This window comes from Cryptomeria japonica, chromosome 4 (genome assembly GCF_030272615.1).
Source record: "Cryptomeria japonica chromosome 4, Sugi_1.0, whole genome shotgun sequence".
NCBI lineage: Eukaryota > Viridiplantae > Streptophyta > Pinopsida > Cupressales > Cupressaceae > Cryptomeria > Cryptomeria japonica.
In genome coordinates, this window is record NC_081408.1 from 672,930,168 (window position 1) to 672,946,345 (window position 16,178).

The 16,178-nt window shown below is 37.8% G+C and overlaps 1 protein-coding gene across 1 annotated transcript in view; it reads right to left on the bottom strand.

The window, feature by feature from the left end:
- LOC131046848 (uncharacterized) overlaps positions 1-16,178 on the bottom strand; it is a 231,657-nt gene that overhangs the window by 109,361 nt on the left and 106,118 nt on the right. The window contains exons 12-15 of the mRNA XM_057980636.2: positions 14,323-14,469; positions 14,114-14,155; positions 13,863-13,900; positions 13,151-13,237 (exon numbers count right to left, since the gene is read on the bottom strand). Coding sequence (XP_057836619.2) covers positions 13,151-13,237; positions 13,863-13,900; positions 14,114-14,155; positions 14,323-14,469 — 314 coding nt within the window. The remainder of the gene's footprint in view (positions 1-13,150; positions 13,238-13,862; positions 13,901-14,113; positions 14,156-14,322; positions 14,470-16,178) is intronic.

The following is a 16,178-nucleotide window of genomic DNA, read 5'->3' on the forward strand; positions in this document are numbered from 1 at the left end:
AAAAAAACACAGAATCAATTACAGAGGAAAATCACCACTTGGAGCTCATGCTTTCTGCCCACGAAGAGGAGTTAAAATAATAATGTGATTTACTGAAAAACAAAACTGCCCAAGACAACATCTGGTAGGTTTGCACCAACCACTAAAGAATCATCAAAAAACAAAGACATCTTTTCTGCACAAGAATCGCAAAAATAAATTGCTATGCAAGATATGAAGCACAGCCACCTAGCCAACAACTACTGAGACAAACAGTCATCCACATGTCAAGAACCAAACAACCAAGGCATACGACCAGACTAAGCACAAACAACTGCCACATGCCACAAACTGAACTGAGAAGATCACACAACACCAGTAGCATAGATCATATTGAAAAACAACTGACTACTTGACATCAATGACACACTCAACAGTATGAACCTGAAATCAAATCAGATACCTCCACACTTCAGCATTAAAATCATTGAGCACTAACTAATAAAATGAAGAGAAACCATGCAAACAAATTAGGACAAACAACAAAACACCATGCTTCAATGTTCCATTCATTTGTTCTAACTGCCATTACAACAATTTCTATCCAACAGTCCTATTCTACTTCTACTCCTAATTTACTAGCTATCTAACTGCTTTAACTCCTAAAAAACTAACTATCTAACCTTCTATAAAGAGAAAAGCACTAGCCTTTTATAGATTTTACATTTTGAATTAAAGGCCAGGATTAACTCATCCAATGGTTGTGATCTGCCTTCTAGAAGCCCTCACAGCTTTAACCCATACCTAAAAATTCTAATAACTTCCCAACTACCTTTTTTCAACCAGTTTCAACTACCTCCACAGCTACCTGCAACAGTTTTCAATCAATTTTGCTAGAGGACAAAGTTTTGTTGGACTTGAGGCACAAAAAGCTAAATCAAGTAGCTGAGAAATAACTGACTTGTGTCCCCTTTGTTTTTAATTACATTACTGGGGCTCACAAGTGGTCATTCTACAATAAAGCAATTCTGTTTTTACACACAAACTGATATTCTATTGTTTCCAGTTGTTCACTTCTGATTCTACATACTCTTGGGTACCATTATGTGTGTTATCACCAGCCTTCAATCTCGTGCTCTAGCCTTCAACTTGTTGTCGGTGGTGGTTCTTATCCCCATGCTTTTTCATTAGCAATGCTCTGTGATCATAATTTTGATCATGTGCGCTACATCTTCACACTTGAGCTTGATCACGATCACATCTTCAACTTGTGCTCCGGACTCTCTCTTCACGTTAACATCTCTCTCGAACCTGAAAAGAAAATGCAACAGATCAAGAACCAAACAAATAAAATAATACCATATCCCTTGCTTTGATCACAATGTTTGTTTGCGTTGGGAGTTTCGGGGGGTTCATTCTAATTTTGTAAGGCATTTTCAAAAGCTTTAAAGGATGCAGTGGATTTTAATTTGCCTTAACAACTATGCCCGAACTTTTCTTTTCATTCCTTTAAGAAGTCCCACCAAAAAAGTCAGTGCTTTTCATGGCACTAAGGCAAAAAGAAATGTTTCATTCTTTCTTTTAAAAAAGAACACCTAAGCTTGATTATTCTTTGTTTCAATTTTAGCATTTGACAATTTCAGGGGGTGGGATTTATCGGCCCTAACAAGTTTAAAAGAATGACATTTGCCTATTGTTCTTTGTTAAAAAAAAGCAGAACTTTATTTATTTTGTCCCAAATTTTATCGCCTAGCATTTTCCAAGGGGTGTCATCGGGCTGGACAGGGGCGAAACACATTCGAATTCAATTACTTCACTTGATTTTTTAACATCTACCATCCTCAACATTTTTTTCGAGGATATCTTTGACATTCAAAGGTGACAGCAAAGGGGAACATTGGAGGCGATGATTTCATAAAAAGTTCAAACCTTTTACTGCGAAGCACGCTTGTGATTTCGACCTTTCAGTGTTTCAGGATTCTTATTAGGCTTCTTTGAGGCGATAACCAAATCCCTCTTCATTATAATGCCCAAACTTCCATTTTGTTTTGGCTCTTTCAGCATTATCGGGATTATTTTCAGTGATGATGGGAGGATTATGCAAACACAACTTCACCTTCTGCGTTTGACGCCTTAAGGATTTCTTTCGGGTTTTTTTATTGGCATTTGAAGCCTGACGACAAAAACAAATTCCTTCATAACGAATGCCTGATCTTTATTCGTTTTATTTTATCATTGTGTGGCACTTTTGGGTATTTGTTCGATATTTTCTTAGGCTTCAGAAGGCAATAGTAGAAGCCCAAACTCACTTTGCTATCTCTATTAGGTATTTTTATTGAGCATTAACAAGAGGGCGCAAACTCAAATCACAGCACTCGTATTTCGACCCTCCCAAACTTCATTCTCTATGCTTTCGAGGGCTTTTTCGACTATGACAAGAGGCGATGAAGAGGGAAAAAAACGACCCCATTCCTTCTCCATTCAAAACAACCTCCCGATGGCTCCTCCCTTACGCGGGCAAGCTACAGGCAAAGGGGGCCCCCGTCACAAAGATGGGGGTAGATGCGCATTGCACAATAGGACACCTCATGTATAAACTATTACATTACATCATGTATATGAATTTAAGAATTTCAACTCTCATTTGAACTCTCAATTCAACTCAATTGCTATGTATAATGCATATGATGAATCATTTATCAATTTTATCATATGAATGTTTGAAATTTCCCTATATATTTAAAATTTTCCCTATTTTTTAGATAGTCGTCCCCTCATCCCCAAAAAATGGCCAAAAAGAAATCCATCTCGTAAACCCATTTCCCCATCCCCCTGTCCCAGAAACTCAAGGTAACATAGCTTTCCTTGTGTTGTTAAAGACTAGGCATTTTGTCAAATGCTTGAAAAATGAAATTTAACCAGCTTCTGCACTTAACACAACCAGTTAGTGTAGTTCTAATGTAATTGATTGTAGTTCAAATGAAATTGAACTAAATAGCAATCCAATTGATTGTAGTTCAAATGAAATTGAACTAAATGTTGATGTTGACCTTGATGCTTCTAATGCAAAAGAATATGAATATTAAACATTGATTGTAATTTGATTTTCATTGTCTAATGACATTTAGAGACTTGAGTATTTTCATATTTGCAAATTACAAATATGAGGTATCTAAATATTCTATTTTTTGGCAATGAGTATAACTGTTCTTATAATTAATAAAATTTACCCAAACCCAAGTGAAAAAAAAATTGCCCTACCACCGTGCCAAATTTCAATTCAAGTATGCTCCCACACCCAAATCGGTAACTTACCTTCTAATCTCATATTTTGAAGGATGTCATATAAGCGGATGGAGCTCTAATGTTCTAGAGGATGGCTGAGCTGCAAAAACCTATACAACTAATGAAAGTTAATTTAGAGTGGGGTAGTGTAATGTACCTTTCCTGGACTGCCTTGTAATTTGAACTAAATTCACAAAAATCCAAATGAAACAATGAGCATAACTAAGAGAGATAATCCTTACCTAAGAATGGAATGAGATAACTCTGTCTTGGGAACCTGCAACCAAGTTAGATAATAACCTAGACATAATACATATAATATACCCATACACGTATAGCACATAAATCCAAATGATCTCATAGGCTCAACCAAAATGAGGATGGAGATAAGATGGTCATGATGAGGTGCCCTAAATATCCTTGACCCTAGGCCCAAGAGCGGAAACCTTGTCCCTCTTGGCCTCATGTGATCCTTAACCATGTTCGTGAGGTGGCATACCTGTTGACGTGTATTTTGTACACAATCATACACAGAATAAAATACCATTAGGCATCTTATCCTCTCTTGAGAAAATAGTCTCTAACTGCTGAAGATCTGCAAAAAGGATCAGTTAGGTGGACTCCAAGGTTCTTTTAGTGGGGTCTCCACGTGTGGACAAGCTTTTTTAGTGGTATGATGTGATTTGCTGTTTCCTTCAAGGCTTCTTACGGATTCAATAGTTCGAAGGTTTCACTAAACTAAAAGGAACTTTCAAAAAAAAAAGAAAAAAGGACAGGGTTTGAGTAAATCTAATCTAGTCTAATCCTATGAACGACTTAGCATGAATGAGATTTGGCAAGACTCAACCAATTTCAATTTTGCCATGAGACAACAACTCAACTGAAATTAGTGCGATCTTCTAAGGTAATAATGATGTTCAATGCATCAAAGATCAAGGACACTACTACGAAGGTACATATCCTAGATACGAAAATGCTTGAAGGTTAAGGACTCAAGGTGTTTTCCAGTCGACCACGCAAGGCGTTCTTACAATCAGCAAGAAGCTAGTGGTTTGGATTGCGAATCCTACCAAATATCAAATCTCACACTTAGTCTTTCTAATTAACAAACTACTTTGATTGAGCGTGATTCAAGTACATCCAACAACCATGAAGATAACTCAAGGAACTTGCAACAAAACACCATAACTTCAATATTTTATTGATTTCCAAGTCATCATATACAACAATTGCTTGAACTTCTCTCTTCAAGACTCAATCTTGCTACAAAATCAAAATTGCTTACAACTTCAACTCTATTCTCTATTTCTCTATTGACTATTCTAATACAAATGAAATGAAAAATGGGGGTATAAATAGCATCCCCAATTACAATGAAAGGTCCAGATTGAAAGTAAATCAACGGACAAGATCACGACACCTAAACCCTAATTAGGGTTTATTACAAATGACCTCCTTTTTACTGAACAATATTAAATACATAGCCAAATATTAAATTTGGCACAAAAATCTAGGAGGTATCAACCAATGAGAAATAAGATGTCATGTCATCTGTAACAACCTTTCATCTAGAATCTTATTCCCTTTCCCATTTTCCTTCTTAGCATATGCAATGAATTTTGTCACAATTTCTTCGATATCTGTGATTGGAATCTCGGGAAGATTCTTGATACTCTCTTCTAAGTGGATAACTTGATCAAATGCATCTAGAAGAGCTGTGTCCCAAGTAGGTTCAAGTTCCTTTGTTCTATCAATCAGGAGCATGGTGGCATACATCTGATCATACTGCTCATCTGTAACATCTGCGTCCTTGCGAAAGATGATAGTGATTCTATCCTCAAACTCTTGTAAATCCACATCTGTCTCGACCTCGATCCTCCTGCCAAGAATGGTACGAAGTACCTCAAAGACTCTGTCCTGGATCGGATTGATCACCTCCTCAACTTGACCACATCTAACGCTGATGTCCTCAAAGAGAACACTCTTTATATGGAGTAAGGTTGACCACTGAAACAAACTGTGAGAATCACCTTCTAAGATCCTCTCTTGTGCTAAAATTCTTCTGGATGTATGTCTTATAACTTTCAAGACAGGAATGACAACGTCCTTGGTGTGGGCAAATGCAGCTACTGTTGCCATCAGTCTGTGGATTATCTCAAGAACTTGGATAGCCTGATGGGTGATCTTCGACATCCTTGCAATAAACTCAATGGCCACCGTGTGAGATCTATCCATCCAATTACATGTACGCTGGACCATATTCCTGAATCTTTCTGCTTCATTGATTGATTGAAGGGGCAATGCCTGCAATGGTGATCTAACTGGATCCTGACGTCCCAAAGGTTCATTGATGTGACTAAAATATGTTCTCCATGCACCGACCTCTTTCTCAAGCTTTCTATTCTTTTCTACTTCTTCTCTGAACTTGTCCTTCAATGCCTCAAATGTGTCGGTGGCATCATCTAAAGTCTGCTCTGCTGTGGATGGTCCTAACTCAATAGTCTGTATATGATAGTCCTCTGCTAGGATCTCACCCTCATATTTGTCTGCTGCTGGTGTAGCTATCTGCAGTTTTCTAGATCCAGTCTCATCTCGAATCATCTTGGACATCTTTGTAGCCTTCTTCTTCTCTGTTGTCATATGTGAGCGTCCAACAAGGCTCTCTAGATCGATTGCACTGTCCTCGTCCTCAATTACGATCACCTTAGTCAATCTCTCCTTCAACCAATCTGGGATATTTGATCTTGTCTCTTGAACTTGAATTTCTTTGTGTACTACTTCTTCTTGTCTGGGAGGAGATGTTACTTCATTATCATTATCTAAATCATAGTCTTGGAGAGATCCATCGGATGAAACATGCTGTGCCTGTTCTTCCTCCTGTCTATCATTCTGTACCATCGATTCCATGGATTCTTCCACTCGAACTGTTCTATCTTCTGGCCTGGAAGAAGTACCTGGTGTTTGATCTTTGTTAGCACCTTGCTTTTTCTTGGAAGGCTCTTTCTTTTCTGATCTCTCCTTTCTCTTTGAACCTCTCGAATGGAGATTGCCCTCACTGGCACATCGAAGGTTACCTTCACCTGAATTTCTAGGATTAGGATTGCCTTCACTAACACTGGCTCCACCTTCGGCTGGCTTTTCTTCCAAAGTAAAAGACATGGCTATGCCTTGTTCTCTCAACTTCTGATGCCGAACATCTACCCATCTGCGAGTACAAGACAAGACTGGTGCCATCAGTTCATCTAAATCCACGGCCTCGGGCTCATTCCAATTCAAACTTATTGTTTTGCTTTCTCTATCATATGAAGATTGGATGTGCCTGCCGTTGTCCTGAGCTTGGTCGGCTACTCTGTAAATCTTACATTTCCTGATGAAATCCAGAGGCAATCTAGAATGTATCTTTCGTTTCACTTCGAGATCATCTAGGAGATTCATCATAAAATCTTCAATCTGGTACTCATGTCTAAATCTTCTACCGACTGTCTCCTCTAAATGTCCATGAGGATCAAAACTATTCCTCCAAGCAAAAGATGAAAAAGGATACAAGGCTAACTCCCTCTCTGCGTCATCCATGGCTGAGACATTGGGACATACCTCAACTGAATTACCCAAAATAATAGGTACCTGAACTCCATTCTGATGTCTGTGTCTGAATGCCTTCACATATGCTGCCAACTGCCTTGTTACTTCAAGTAACACAATCCTGTCTGTCGGGTATCTCGGCAACATGTATGGAGGTAAAGGACATCCATACACTCTAATGTAAGTGAACTTGGGAAACTGAATGAACCAAGCACCGTACCTCTTGATTAACTCCTGGGCATCTTGAGATAATCTGTTGTGAATCCCTCCTTGCAACGTCCTTGTGATGTTCATCGTGAAAGTATCATTGATTAACTTGTAGTTCTTCCCTGGTGGATGATGCAAGTAGGTATAGGATTCACAAACTCTGACCTCACCGGGTCCTCTTCCAATCACTCCTCTGTGAGGTAGTCCTGCGTACTCAACGCTCCTGATTAAGGCATAGATGACATATGAACTCATGTGGAAGGACTTAGTAGCCCTGAGTCTTCTCAACTGTACGTCTAAGCAATGGCTAATTATCCTAGCCCAATGTATTGTACCCTTCCCTTGAACAATCACCTGGATGAAGTAAAACATCCATTTCTCAAAATAGAAGGCATGAGGTGCTCCTGTAACTCTGTTGAGCATGGTGATCAAATCTCTGTACTCCTCTTGGAAATCGATCCGGTGTGGTGTGTTCGGTACTTTGCTCAGACGGGGACGACTCTTGAGTAGCCAATTCTTGTTGATTATGCTTAGACAAGCATCTGGATCATCGTCGTACACTGATCTGGCTCCTTCAATGCTCTTGTATATCATGTCCCTGTGCTCTGGAAGATGGAAGGCTTCACTTATGGCCTCCTCTGAAAGGTACGCCAAAATGTTTCCCTCATTGGACACAATTGTCCTGGACTGTGGATTGTAATGACGGGCACACTCGATCATCAACTCGTGACACTGAATGGCTGGAGGAAAACCGGCCGCCTTAATGATGCCACTTTCTATTATTCTCCGGGCGACAGGTGATGGCTTGCCGATGTAAGGGACCTCTCGGAACTTCTTCGTGCTAAAGTTCCCCAAGTTTGTATCTCCAATGTTGCTCCACTTGGACACGATCTTGGTCTCCACCTCTTCAGTCTTCTGATCTTCTTTCATGAGAGCCGAGCGACTGGTGGATGCTCCCGCCTTTGGGGTCGCCATACCTACACAACATTTCATTATAAGAAATAGATTTTGAAATAAATAACGTAGATAAGAGAGATAGATTTTAGGAAACCTCATGATAAGTCCCTAGAGTTATCATTTCCTAAAAAAAAACAACGATTGAGCTAAGAGATTCAAAATTTCAAAATTTGAAATATGACGATGAATGAATAAAACAATAATAATTAAATCGCCATACCTCGATAGAGAGCTAACTCTAGAATGCAAAAACAAAATTTGCCTAGGCAAAATTTGAGGTATAAGATAATCTTCAATATGATTCCCTCAAAATATACTTCGCCACCTCTGGAGAGAACGTGATCTTCAAGTAATGCCTTAGACGTGGTCTTAAATGATCTCCAAATTCGCCCTTGGTGTGGTCTTCAAATTCGCACCACCTTTTGATAACTACGCGCCACCCTTGGATGAATGAAATTCGCACCACCTTTGGCCTTCAACGCAATTCGCACTATATTCGCCTCTTCTTGATTCGCATGAAGAAAGGTAAAAATGATTATGTAAAAATGAACGTTTCACTCCCCTTATAAATAGCGCTCATACCCTTTCACCTCTTAGGCCGACTTTGACAAATAAAACCATTTTTTAAATGATTTGCAATAAAATAACAAGGCCGACTTGCCTAATTGGGCGCTTTAAACCGATTTTTATATTAATTAAATAATTAATTATTAATGCCTTGCGTTTTTTTAAATGAGAATTTCGATTTTTAATAAAGGCAAAAAATAATTAATAAAAGATAACGCCATATTAAATGCTAAATAAAAATGGATTTTCAATTTTTTAATCGATTTAGCATTTAAGGAAATTTAAATTTGTTTGTTTGGCGCCAAAATTGGAAAACAAAAGGGACGTACCTCGTCGCTCTGGTCCCTTGGAGAGGGACAGGAGCGATTCACCATTTTGTCTTGACCTTTTGCATTTCTTACGTCCAACTCCTTCATCTCCACGTTAAAAATCGATCACCTTGATGGTCCTTTGAATTTGATCACCTTGTGTGCGCATATGGGTGTCCTTTAGGTGCACATCGCTCTGGTCCTTGTCCAAAGGACAGGAGCGATCTTCTTGTTTTCATGTCTATCTTGCATCTTTTAACTTCGATTTTTTTTTATTGTGGGCGAATAGCATCCTTTGTTCATGTCTTTTGCGCTTATTCCATTTGCTCGCATGAAGTTTGAGTGTATTAAAGGGATCATCGCCCTTGTCCCTTGGAGAGGGACAGGAGCGATCCATGTCCTTTCCTTGACCTTGTCAACTTTGCACTTCGATCTTCATTGTAATGCCCTTCAAACGTCGTCCTTCACCTTACCTGACCTTGCTTCGCTTTGATCTTTGAAGGAACGTGCGTGCTTTTGATGATATCGCCCTGGTCCTTGTCCAAAGGACAGGAGCGATGTGAGGCTTTTACATTATTTGGCAATGTTTGGATGTTCAACACTTTTGCAAATTATCTTCAAACGATGCCTTGGACCATATGCTATCTTAAGACGTCTTGACTTAGCTTGATCTTGAAGCAAAACAAGGAATCCAAAGTAAATCGCCCTGGTCCCTTGGATAGGGACAGGAGCGATATAGTCTCCATGCTCAAAATAATGATCATTTCACGTTCAAAACTCTTGTTTATCATCTTTTTACCATACCATGGACCTTCCAAAATATTGCAATGTCTTGTCCTTACGTAAATTTTGCACGGATTAATCTAATATATCAATATCGCTCTAGTCCCTTCCTGAGGGACAGGAGCGAAGTTCATCATAACATGCTTGTTCTTGTTTGTACCGACTTGCAATCATCTTCATTGCGTGAAATGATGTCCTTTCGACCCTCTGGGTAGCTTGAAACTTGCTTGTCTTTTGAAATCGATGCTTTAATAGAAATATCGCTCTGGTCCCTTGGAGAGGGACAGGAGCGATCCAGGTCTTTATAGTGCAAAACCTTCCATGTGATGACCTTTGCAATGTTGCACTTGATGGAAATGCCTTGAAATGTCCTCGCCACCCTTCGTCCTAACTTGGATCGGCCTTGAACCTTGGAGGGACGACCTTGAACTCTGGAGGGACGCATCATCACCATTGTATCGCCCTGGTCCCTTGGAGAGGGACAGGAGCGATCCTTCCTTTGTGGCCTTCATCTTACTTTGCCAGGTTCCAAGTTTATATTCAACGGAGTCGTCCTTCTTCACTCTATCCGCCCATGCCTCGACATCATCTGTAACTTTGCAAGAAAAGCAATTATATCAAAAATCGCTCTGGTCCCTTGGAGAGGGACAGGAGCGAACTAGGCATTTAGCACTGTTATGGGCGTCCCAAAAAATCTTCAATTTATATTCAATGCGTTCATCTCATGTTTTCCCTTGTTTTTGAACGTAAACTTTCCCTGACCTTTGTCTGGATTTTGCATAATGAAGGAAATCGCTCTGGTCCCTGGGAGAGGGACGAGAGCTACAAGGTACCTCGCCCTGGTCCCTTGGAGAGGAACAGGAGTGATTTGGTCAATATAGGTCATTCTCCTTCGTTTCTGCATCTCTAATTATATTCATTTGGCAAAGTATCTTCCTTCGGACGTCCTCCAATTGCTGAGTCATCAAAATCTTGCATAGACATGGCGAAATTTGAATTGTAGCTCCGGTCCTTCACTGAGGGACAGGAGCGATTTTCCTTCTGGAGGCCTTTCCGCGCTCATGAAAATCTTCAATTTATATTCAAATGAAAGATCTTGTCGTTCTCTATCACTTCAAACGTAAAATTTGTCTGGACTCTGCAAGGACAATGAGATATTTGAAAATGAGCTCCCGTCCTTCACTGAGGGACAGGAGCGATTTTGCTCCTACAGGCCAAAATAACAAGATTTTTCACATCTTAACACTTCACGAGGCGAAAACAAATCAATTCCAATGCCCAGGATCAAACTTCAAAAAAGTCAAAATTTGGTCAAAATATTCAATCAGACAAAAATTCACATTGACGGTCATCATTTAAACAAGTTTAAGCTCTGCATGAACATTCCAATTGAAAATTAGACCATTTTGGCGAAATCATTGCATTCAAAATTTGCATTCTAGAAAAGAAAGCTCAAAAGCTCTCAAAAATGACTGGATTTTGGCTTGAAAAGGCAAAATTTAAAACCCTAAGGCTTGGCCCTAAATCCAGACAACTAACTAACTAACAAAACCGCAAAAACGAAAGCGAAAACAAGCGAAAAAGAGGCAAAAGAGGGGGTCCCCATTTGCGATGGGGCGATGTGTGAAATGGTCACAACAATACCTAGCAGATCCTGTACACCATTCCCCTCCATCATGCTATTCTTCTCTCCCATTCCGATTGAGGATACCCTTTCGTGTCTACCTCAGTCACTAACCCCTATAGGATTTGAAGGGAATATTGCAATAGGGTGCCCTTGACTCAACCCTAGGCCCAAGGTTAGGACCTTATCCTCCTTGGCCTCATGTGGTCCTTAACCGATGGTCCTTAACCATCATCATGAGGTGGCCTCGTGGCCCTTAACCAATGGTCCTTATCCATCTTTACGAGGTGACATACCTAGTGTAGAAATCTTTCACCATTCCCCCTATCGTGTCCCTTATCCCTCTACCACAATTGGAGACATCAATAACATACAAATCATGCATCACACTATACAAACATTATGCAGCATTATCTTTATTAACGATATACAGAGAGCACGTTTGCAAAGATATGAAGTGCATGGATATTAGATTATTCCAAAAACGAGTATATAAATATTGTGAGTGCATAAATATTACAAGTGCATGGATATTATAAGTGCATATTATTATATTGTTTTCATCTATTCATACCAAATTGCAAGGGTTAATGACCTCCATGTTGGATGCCTGAGATATCATGTTTCTTCCTTTTCTCCCCTCCTCTTCTTCAATGCTGGTCCCATCTTATCATACCCTTCCATGAAAAAATAAATTGTCGTGGAGTCTTAATTTCCCCTTTGAGAATCTTCTAAGCCACTACAATGCATGTGATGAACTAGAGTAGTTTCTTGAATTTTAAACACAAGTGGGTCATGAACTACAACAAACTAAACAGCACAATGTAGCTTTCTTTATATACATGGCCCTCAAGAACTCTCCTCTTACACCAACCTCACACACCATAGCTTCAACATGCCCACATTTTCTTCCACCAACTTTCCAACGAATATATGAAATGACCCACACAAGCACACCCACTAGACTGGTAAGGGCACAAAAAGTGGCGGAAACCTTTAAAGTGTTAAAAAGAGGTATGTACATGGATACCATATGCATAATGTAAAGAACATTATGTATACTAATTTTATACACAATGTGTTTGTAATAAAACTGTTGTCCACAAAAAAACTTACAATTATTTATCCTGCACAATAGATGTGCCTCATAGATGGTCTCATTATTCCTCTACCACTCAAGAGTCAATACCAATAAAAGCCAAGAAGGCCTGAAACAAAGAATAGTCAAGAGTTAAACATATTTTGTGAAATGGACACGTGGTCTGATTTGATATCTCTCTACCACTCTATACCAACAATAGCCAAAAAAACCTGAAATAGACAACCAGATTGACTGCATATGTGGGTACATGGTACTTGGTAAACAATTGCCTGCTCTCATTATACCACTGACTAATCGGATGAATGGTGCTTTTAAAATCATCAAATCTTTCCACAAACCCACTTAAGCCTCCAAACCAATAGACTAAATCTTTGAAACTCATGTAATATGCATTGATTTGGCTCATCTAGAGGTTTCAAAGTACTTAGAGAATTGGTGATTTCCAGCAAGCCTTGCTGTGTGAGATATTCTCTTATAAAAAATAGATGTGAAAGGAGTATACACTTTCACAGGAAGTTAAATACAATCAAAAATAACATTATTATTGTTCAGCTTCCAGGCAGTATAGTTCTTTAATTCCAATCTAACAGAAATGATCTTTAATGAGGACATTTTGACAATTCATCGAACTACATAAATTTATAAATGACTCTTAGTTATCTCTGATATTGAAGGAAACTTTCCAAGCTGTTACATTTTTCAGAAATCTTTATGTACCTCGCTCAGTTAAAAATGAGAAAATGGTGAAAGTACTACCTCATCTGATGCCAGAGAGCTATTGAATTCAGCAATTTTCCGAAGAATACCATCAAATTGTGCCGTATCAAAAAACAGCATTCCCCTCTACAAGAGAATAAAATTAGTCAAAGTTCACTGTCAATAACAGGAATATAAATGCATAACCTAATATTTTTTACCAAATGAAGAAACAAATATACAATGCAGGTGTAAGTGTTCTAACAGTTTATCATTTCTCTAGATGCATGTCAGTGCATATGAACAAACATGGAGCAGGCATGTATACCTTCGTAGCATTTACAAGATCATGATCATTTCCTTAAAATCTTAACGAAAACTCCACTACTCTACAACTTGTATACCTTCGTACATTTTAAAATGTATGGCAGGAATAAGAAACCAATTTCATGTAGCACATTCTCAAGCAACAAGGCTATAGTAAGAGGTGGAGTAAATCAACTGTCAAGATTAGTTCTTTTTTTGTGGAAATATTAAGCAAGCCAGGTTCTTTCAATAGGAAAAGGACCAACATAATATCATCTGAGAATTAGGAAATGGAAGCTGACAAAGCAGCCTTTTCTAAATAACATTATCAATTATAGAATTCTCTCATTACAGAAAATGTAACCAATAGATTCAATTTTATAGGAAGACAGCAACCAAACATACAAATTTTTCTTATATAAGAGATTCACTCAGATAAACACTAAGTAGGAAACATATCAATTACCTTCGGAATATGCTTGAAATTATATTTCTGAGTCTGACCTATTGTTCAGAAATATCAAACATGTTAGAAATAATAAGAATACATCGATCAACAACCTCAACTGACAAAACGAAAATAGACATAAATATTATCAAGTGAAAGACCTTTTCAAAAAGATCTAGTATGGACAAAAAAAAGATAATCTCAGACTGTCATATACAATTCTTCAACAAATTATATATCAAACAATTGTTTTAAAGTGTGGCCAATACCTGACACTAAAGATGATGGTTGTCCAGGCACATAAGCATTAGCTGCAAAATATAGACATCTGGTCAAAATTTGGAGGGCGGGCAACAGCACCAAAGCATCTCGATCAAGAAATCAATTAATACTTTATCATCTTCCTCGCATTTCTTATTAAGTTTGCAAGCGTTCTTGAACATAACATAAGAAGAATATAAGTCTATTTTTCACATACCACCAGTATAAGGATCAACAAATGAATTGTCAAGATGGACATTTGCCTGTCCTGTGTTTTTCAAAATAAACTCTACAACTTGTTCCCTATATGTCATTGGGAGCCCTTCTTTAAGAAGCCATTGCTCTGCAACATAATAAGGGTTACCTGCACAGAATTTGAAGTATATATTCCTGTCAGAACAATATTTTCATAAACCAGTTATGTACCTAAACACTACCACAAAAGAGATTCACAGTATTGCATATTACCAATTACTTTAGAAACAATGGAAAATAAATTATATTAACATCCAAAAATGACTAAAACAGTTCAGTGAGACTTGAAAGCACATTAGGTCACAATACAACTATAGTAGAATTATCAACAAAAGAGTATCAGTCTCAACTAATAAAATGAAATAAATCATTTGCTAGAGTTCGAACAGAACTTCTAGCTGTCTCAAAAAAATAAAATTAAACAGAAAAAATATCTTTGTTAGTTGTACCGCTTCAGTTTCTGAAACAATTAATACCAAATACCACACATCTAGCTAAATGTTATAGTTTAAGAATCAATTATTCTTAGTTAAAACACTAACCTTTTAAATGGGTAAACATTATAGATCTTCAAAGAATTTTTCAATTACAACAAATTAATCTTAAGACAAAATAGACCACAGAAACAAATAGATATATTTCTACAAAATAATAATGAGGCAATCATCGGGGATGACCCCACAATGCAGCAGTTAGCTACAAGCCTCCTACATGGGAGGTCTTCGGTTCGAGTCCACTCAATTGGTTCTTAGCTCCAGGGAAAAGCTAAAAAATACCGCTTCGGCTGTGACTTACCAAAAAAAAATAATAAGGCAATTATCTCTTATAATTTGCTGAAACATAACCAAGTTGGCCATATGGCTTAAATGGATTTTTATTTTTAATCGATTACAAACTAGTTGAAATGTCAACAATCTTCTCAAAACCACAATTCACATGAACTAAGGTTCAGCCATTTTACATACCTACTAGGTACAAGCACAATAAAAATATAATATCTACAAATTAAATATTGATTAAGAATTATAATAATAGATAGGTGTCTACAAATGAATAGGGTGATTGTAATTTATGTACAAATCAAGGTGCCCATTCAATAAGATGCATCTCATCAAAGTGGGTTGTTGTGCTCCCTTGGCAATGATCGATGATTAATCAAGCTCAATTACCCATATAACTTAATTAAATTGATCCCATTACCTATTCCAAGATCCTAGTAACTTAAGTATAGGCCTATTTGTTTGAATCATTTTATTTTCTCTTTCAAGACTACTTAAGCCACAATAGTACGTGAAGTAAAACCTCTCTTCAAACTATAAGTGGAAGCTACCTAAGATCAAAACTAAACCTAGACTAAGCTATAGAAAAATTTGACAATTATTAACAGTAACACTAAACAATACTTCTGGTGGGATTTTTCATAAATGAAAATACTATCTAGTTGTCTGTTTGCCACAAGTACAAGCACAAGATTGGCAACACTGTGTATCTCACAAATGACATTATATAGATTTTGAATGAAAGCAACTAATCTAAATGTAAAAACAAGACCACAATACTCCTGCTAAAGTAACGACCAACAATTCAATGCAAACAAGATTTTGAAAGGAATAACAACTAAAAAGTAAAAAGTATAACGCATGATTCCATGAATGGAAAGGCTACATTCCTTCCAAATCTGCAACCTAGACAGATGAATATCATCATAACAAAGCTCGACTCTATAATCTACTTTTGATTATATTGAAGAAATTGCAAACACAATTACAAGACACCCAATTTTTTGGATTTAGGATAACAATTACTTTGTCATAAAAA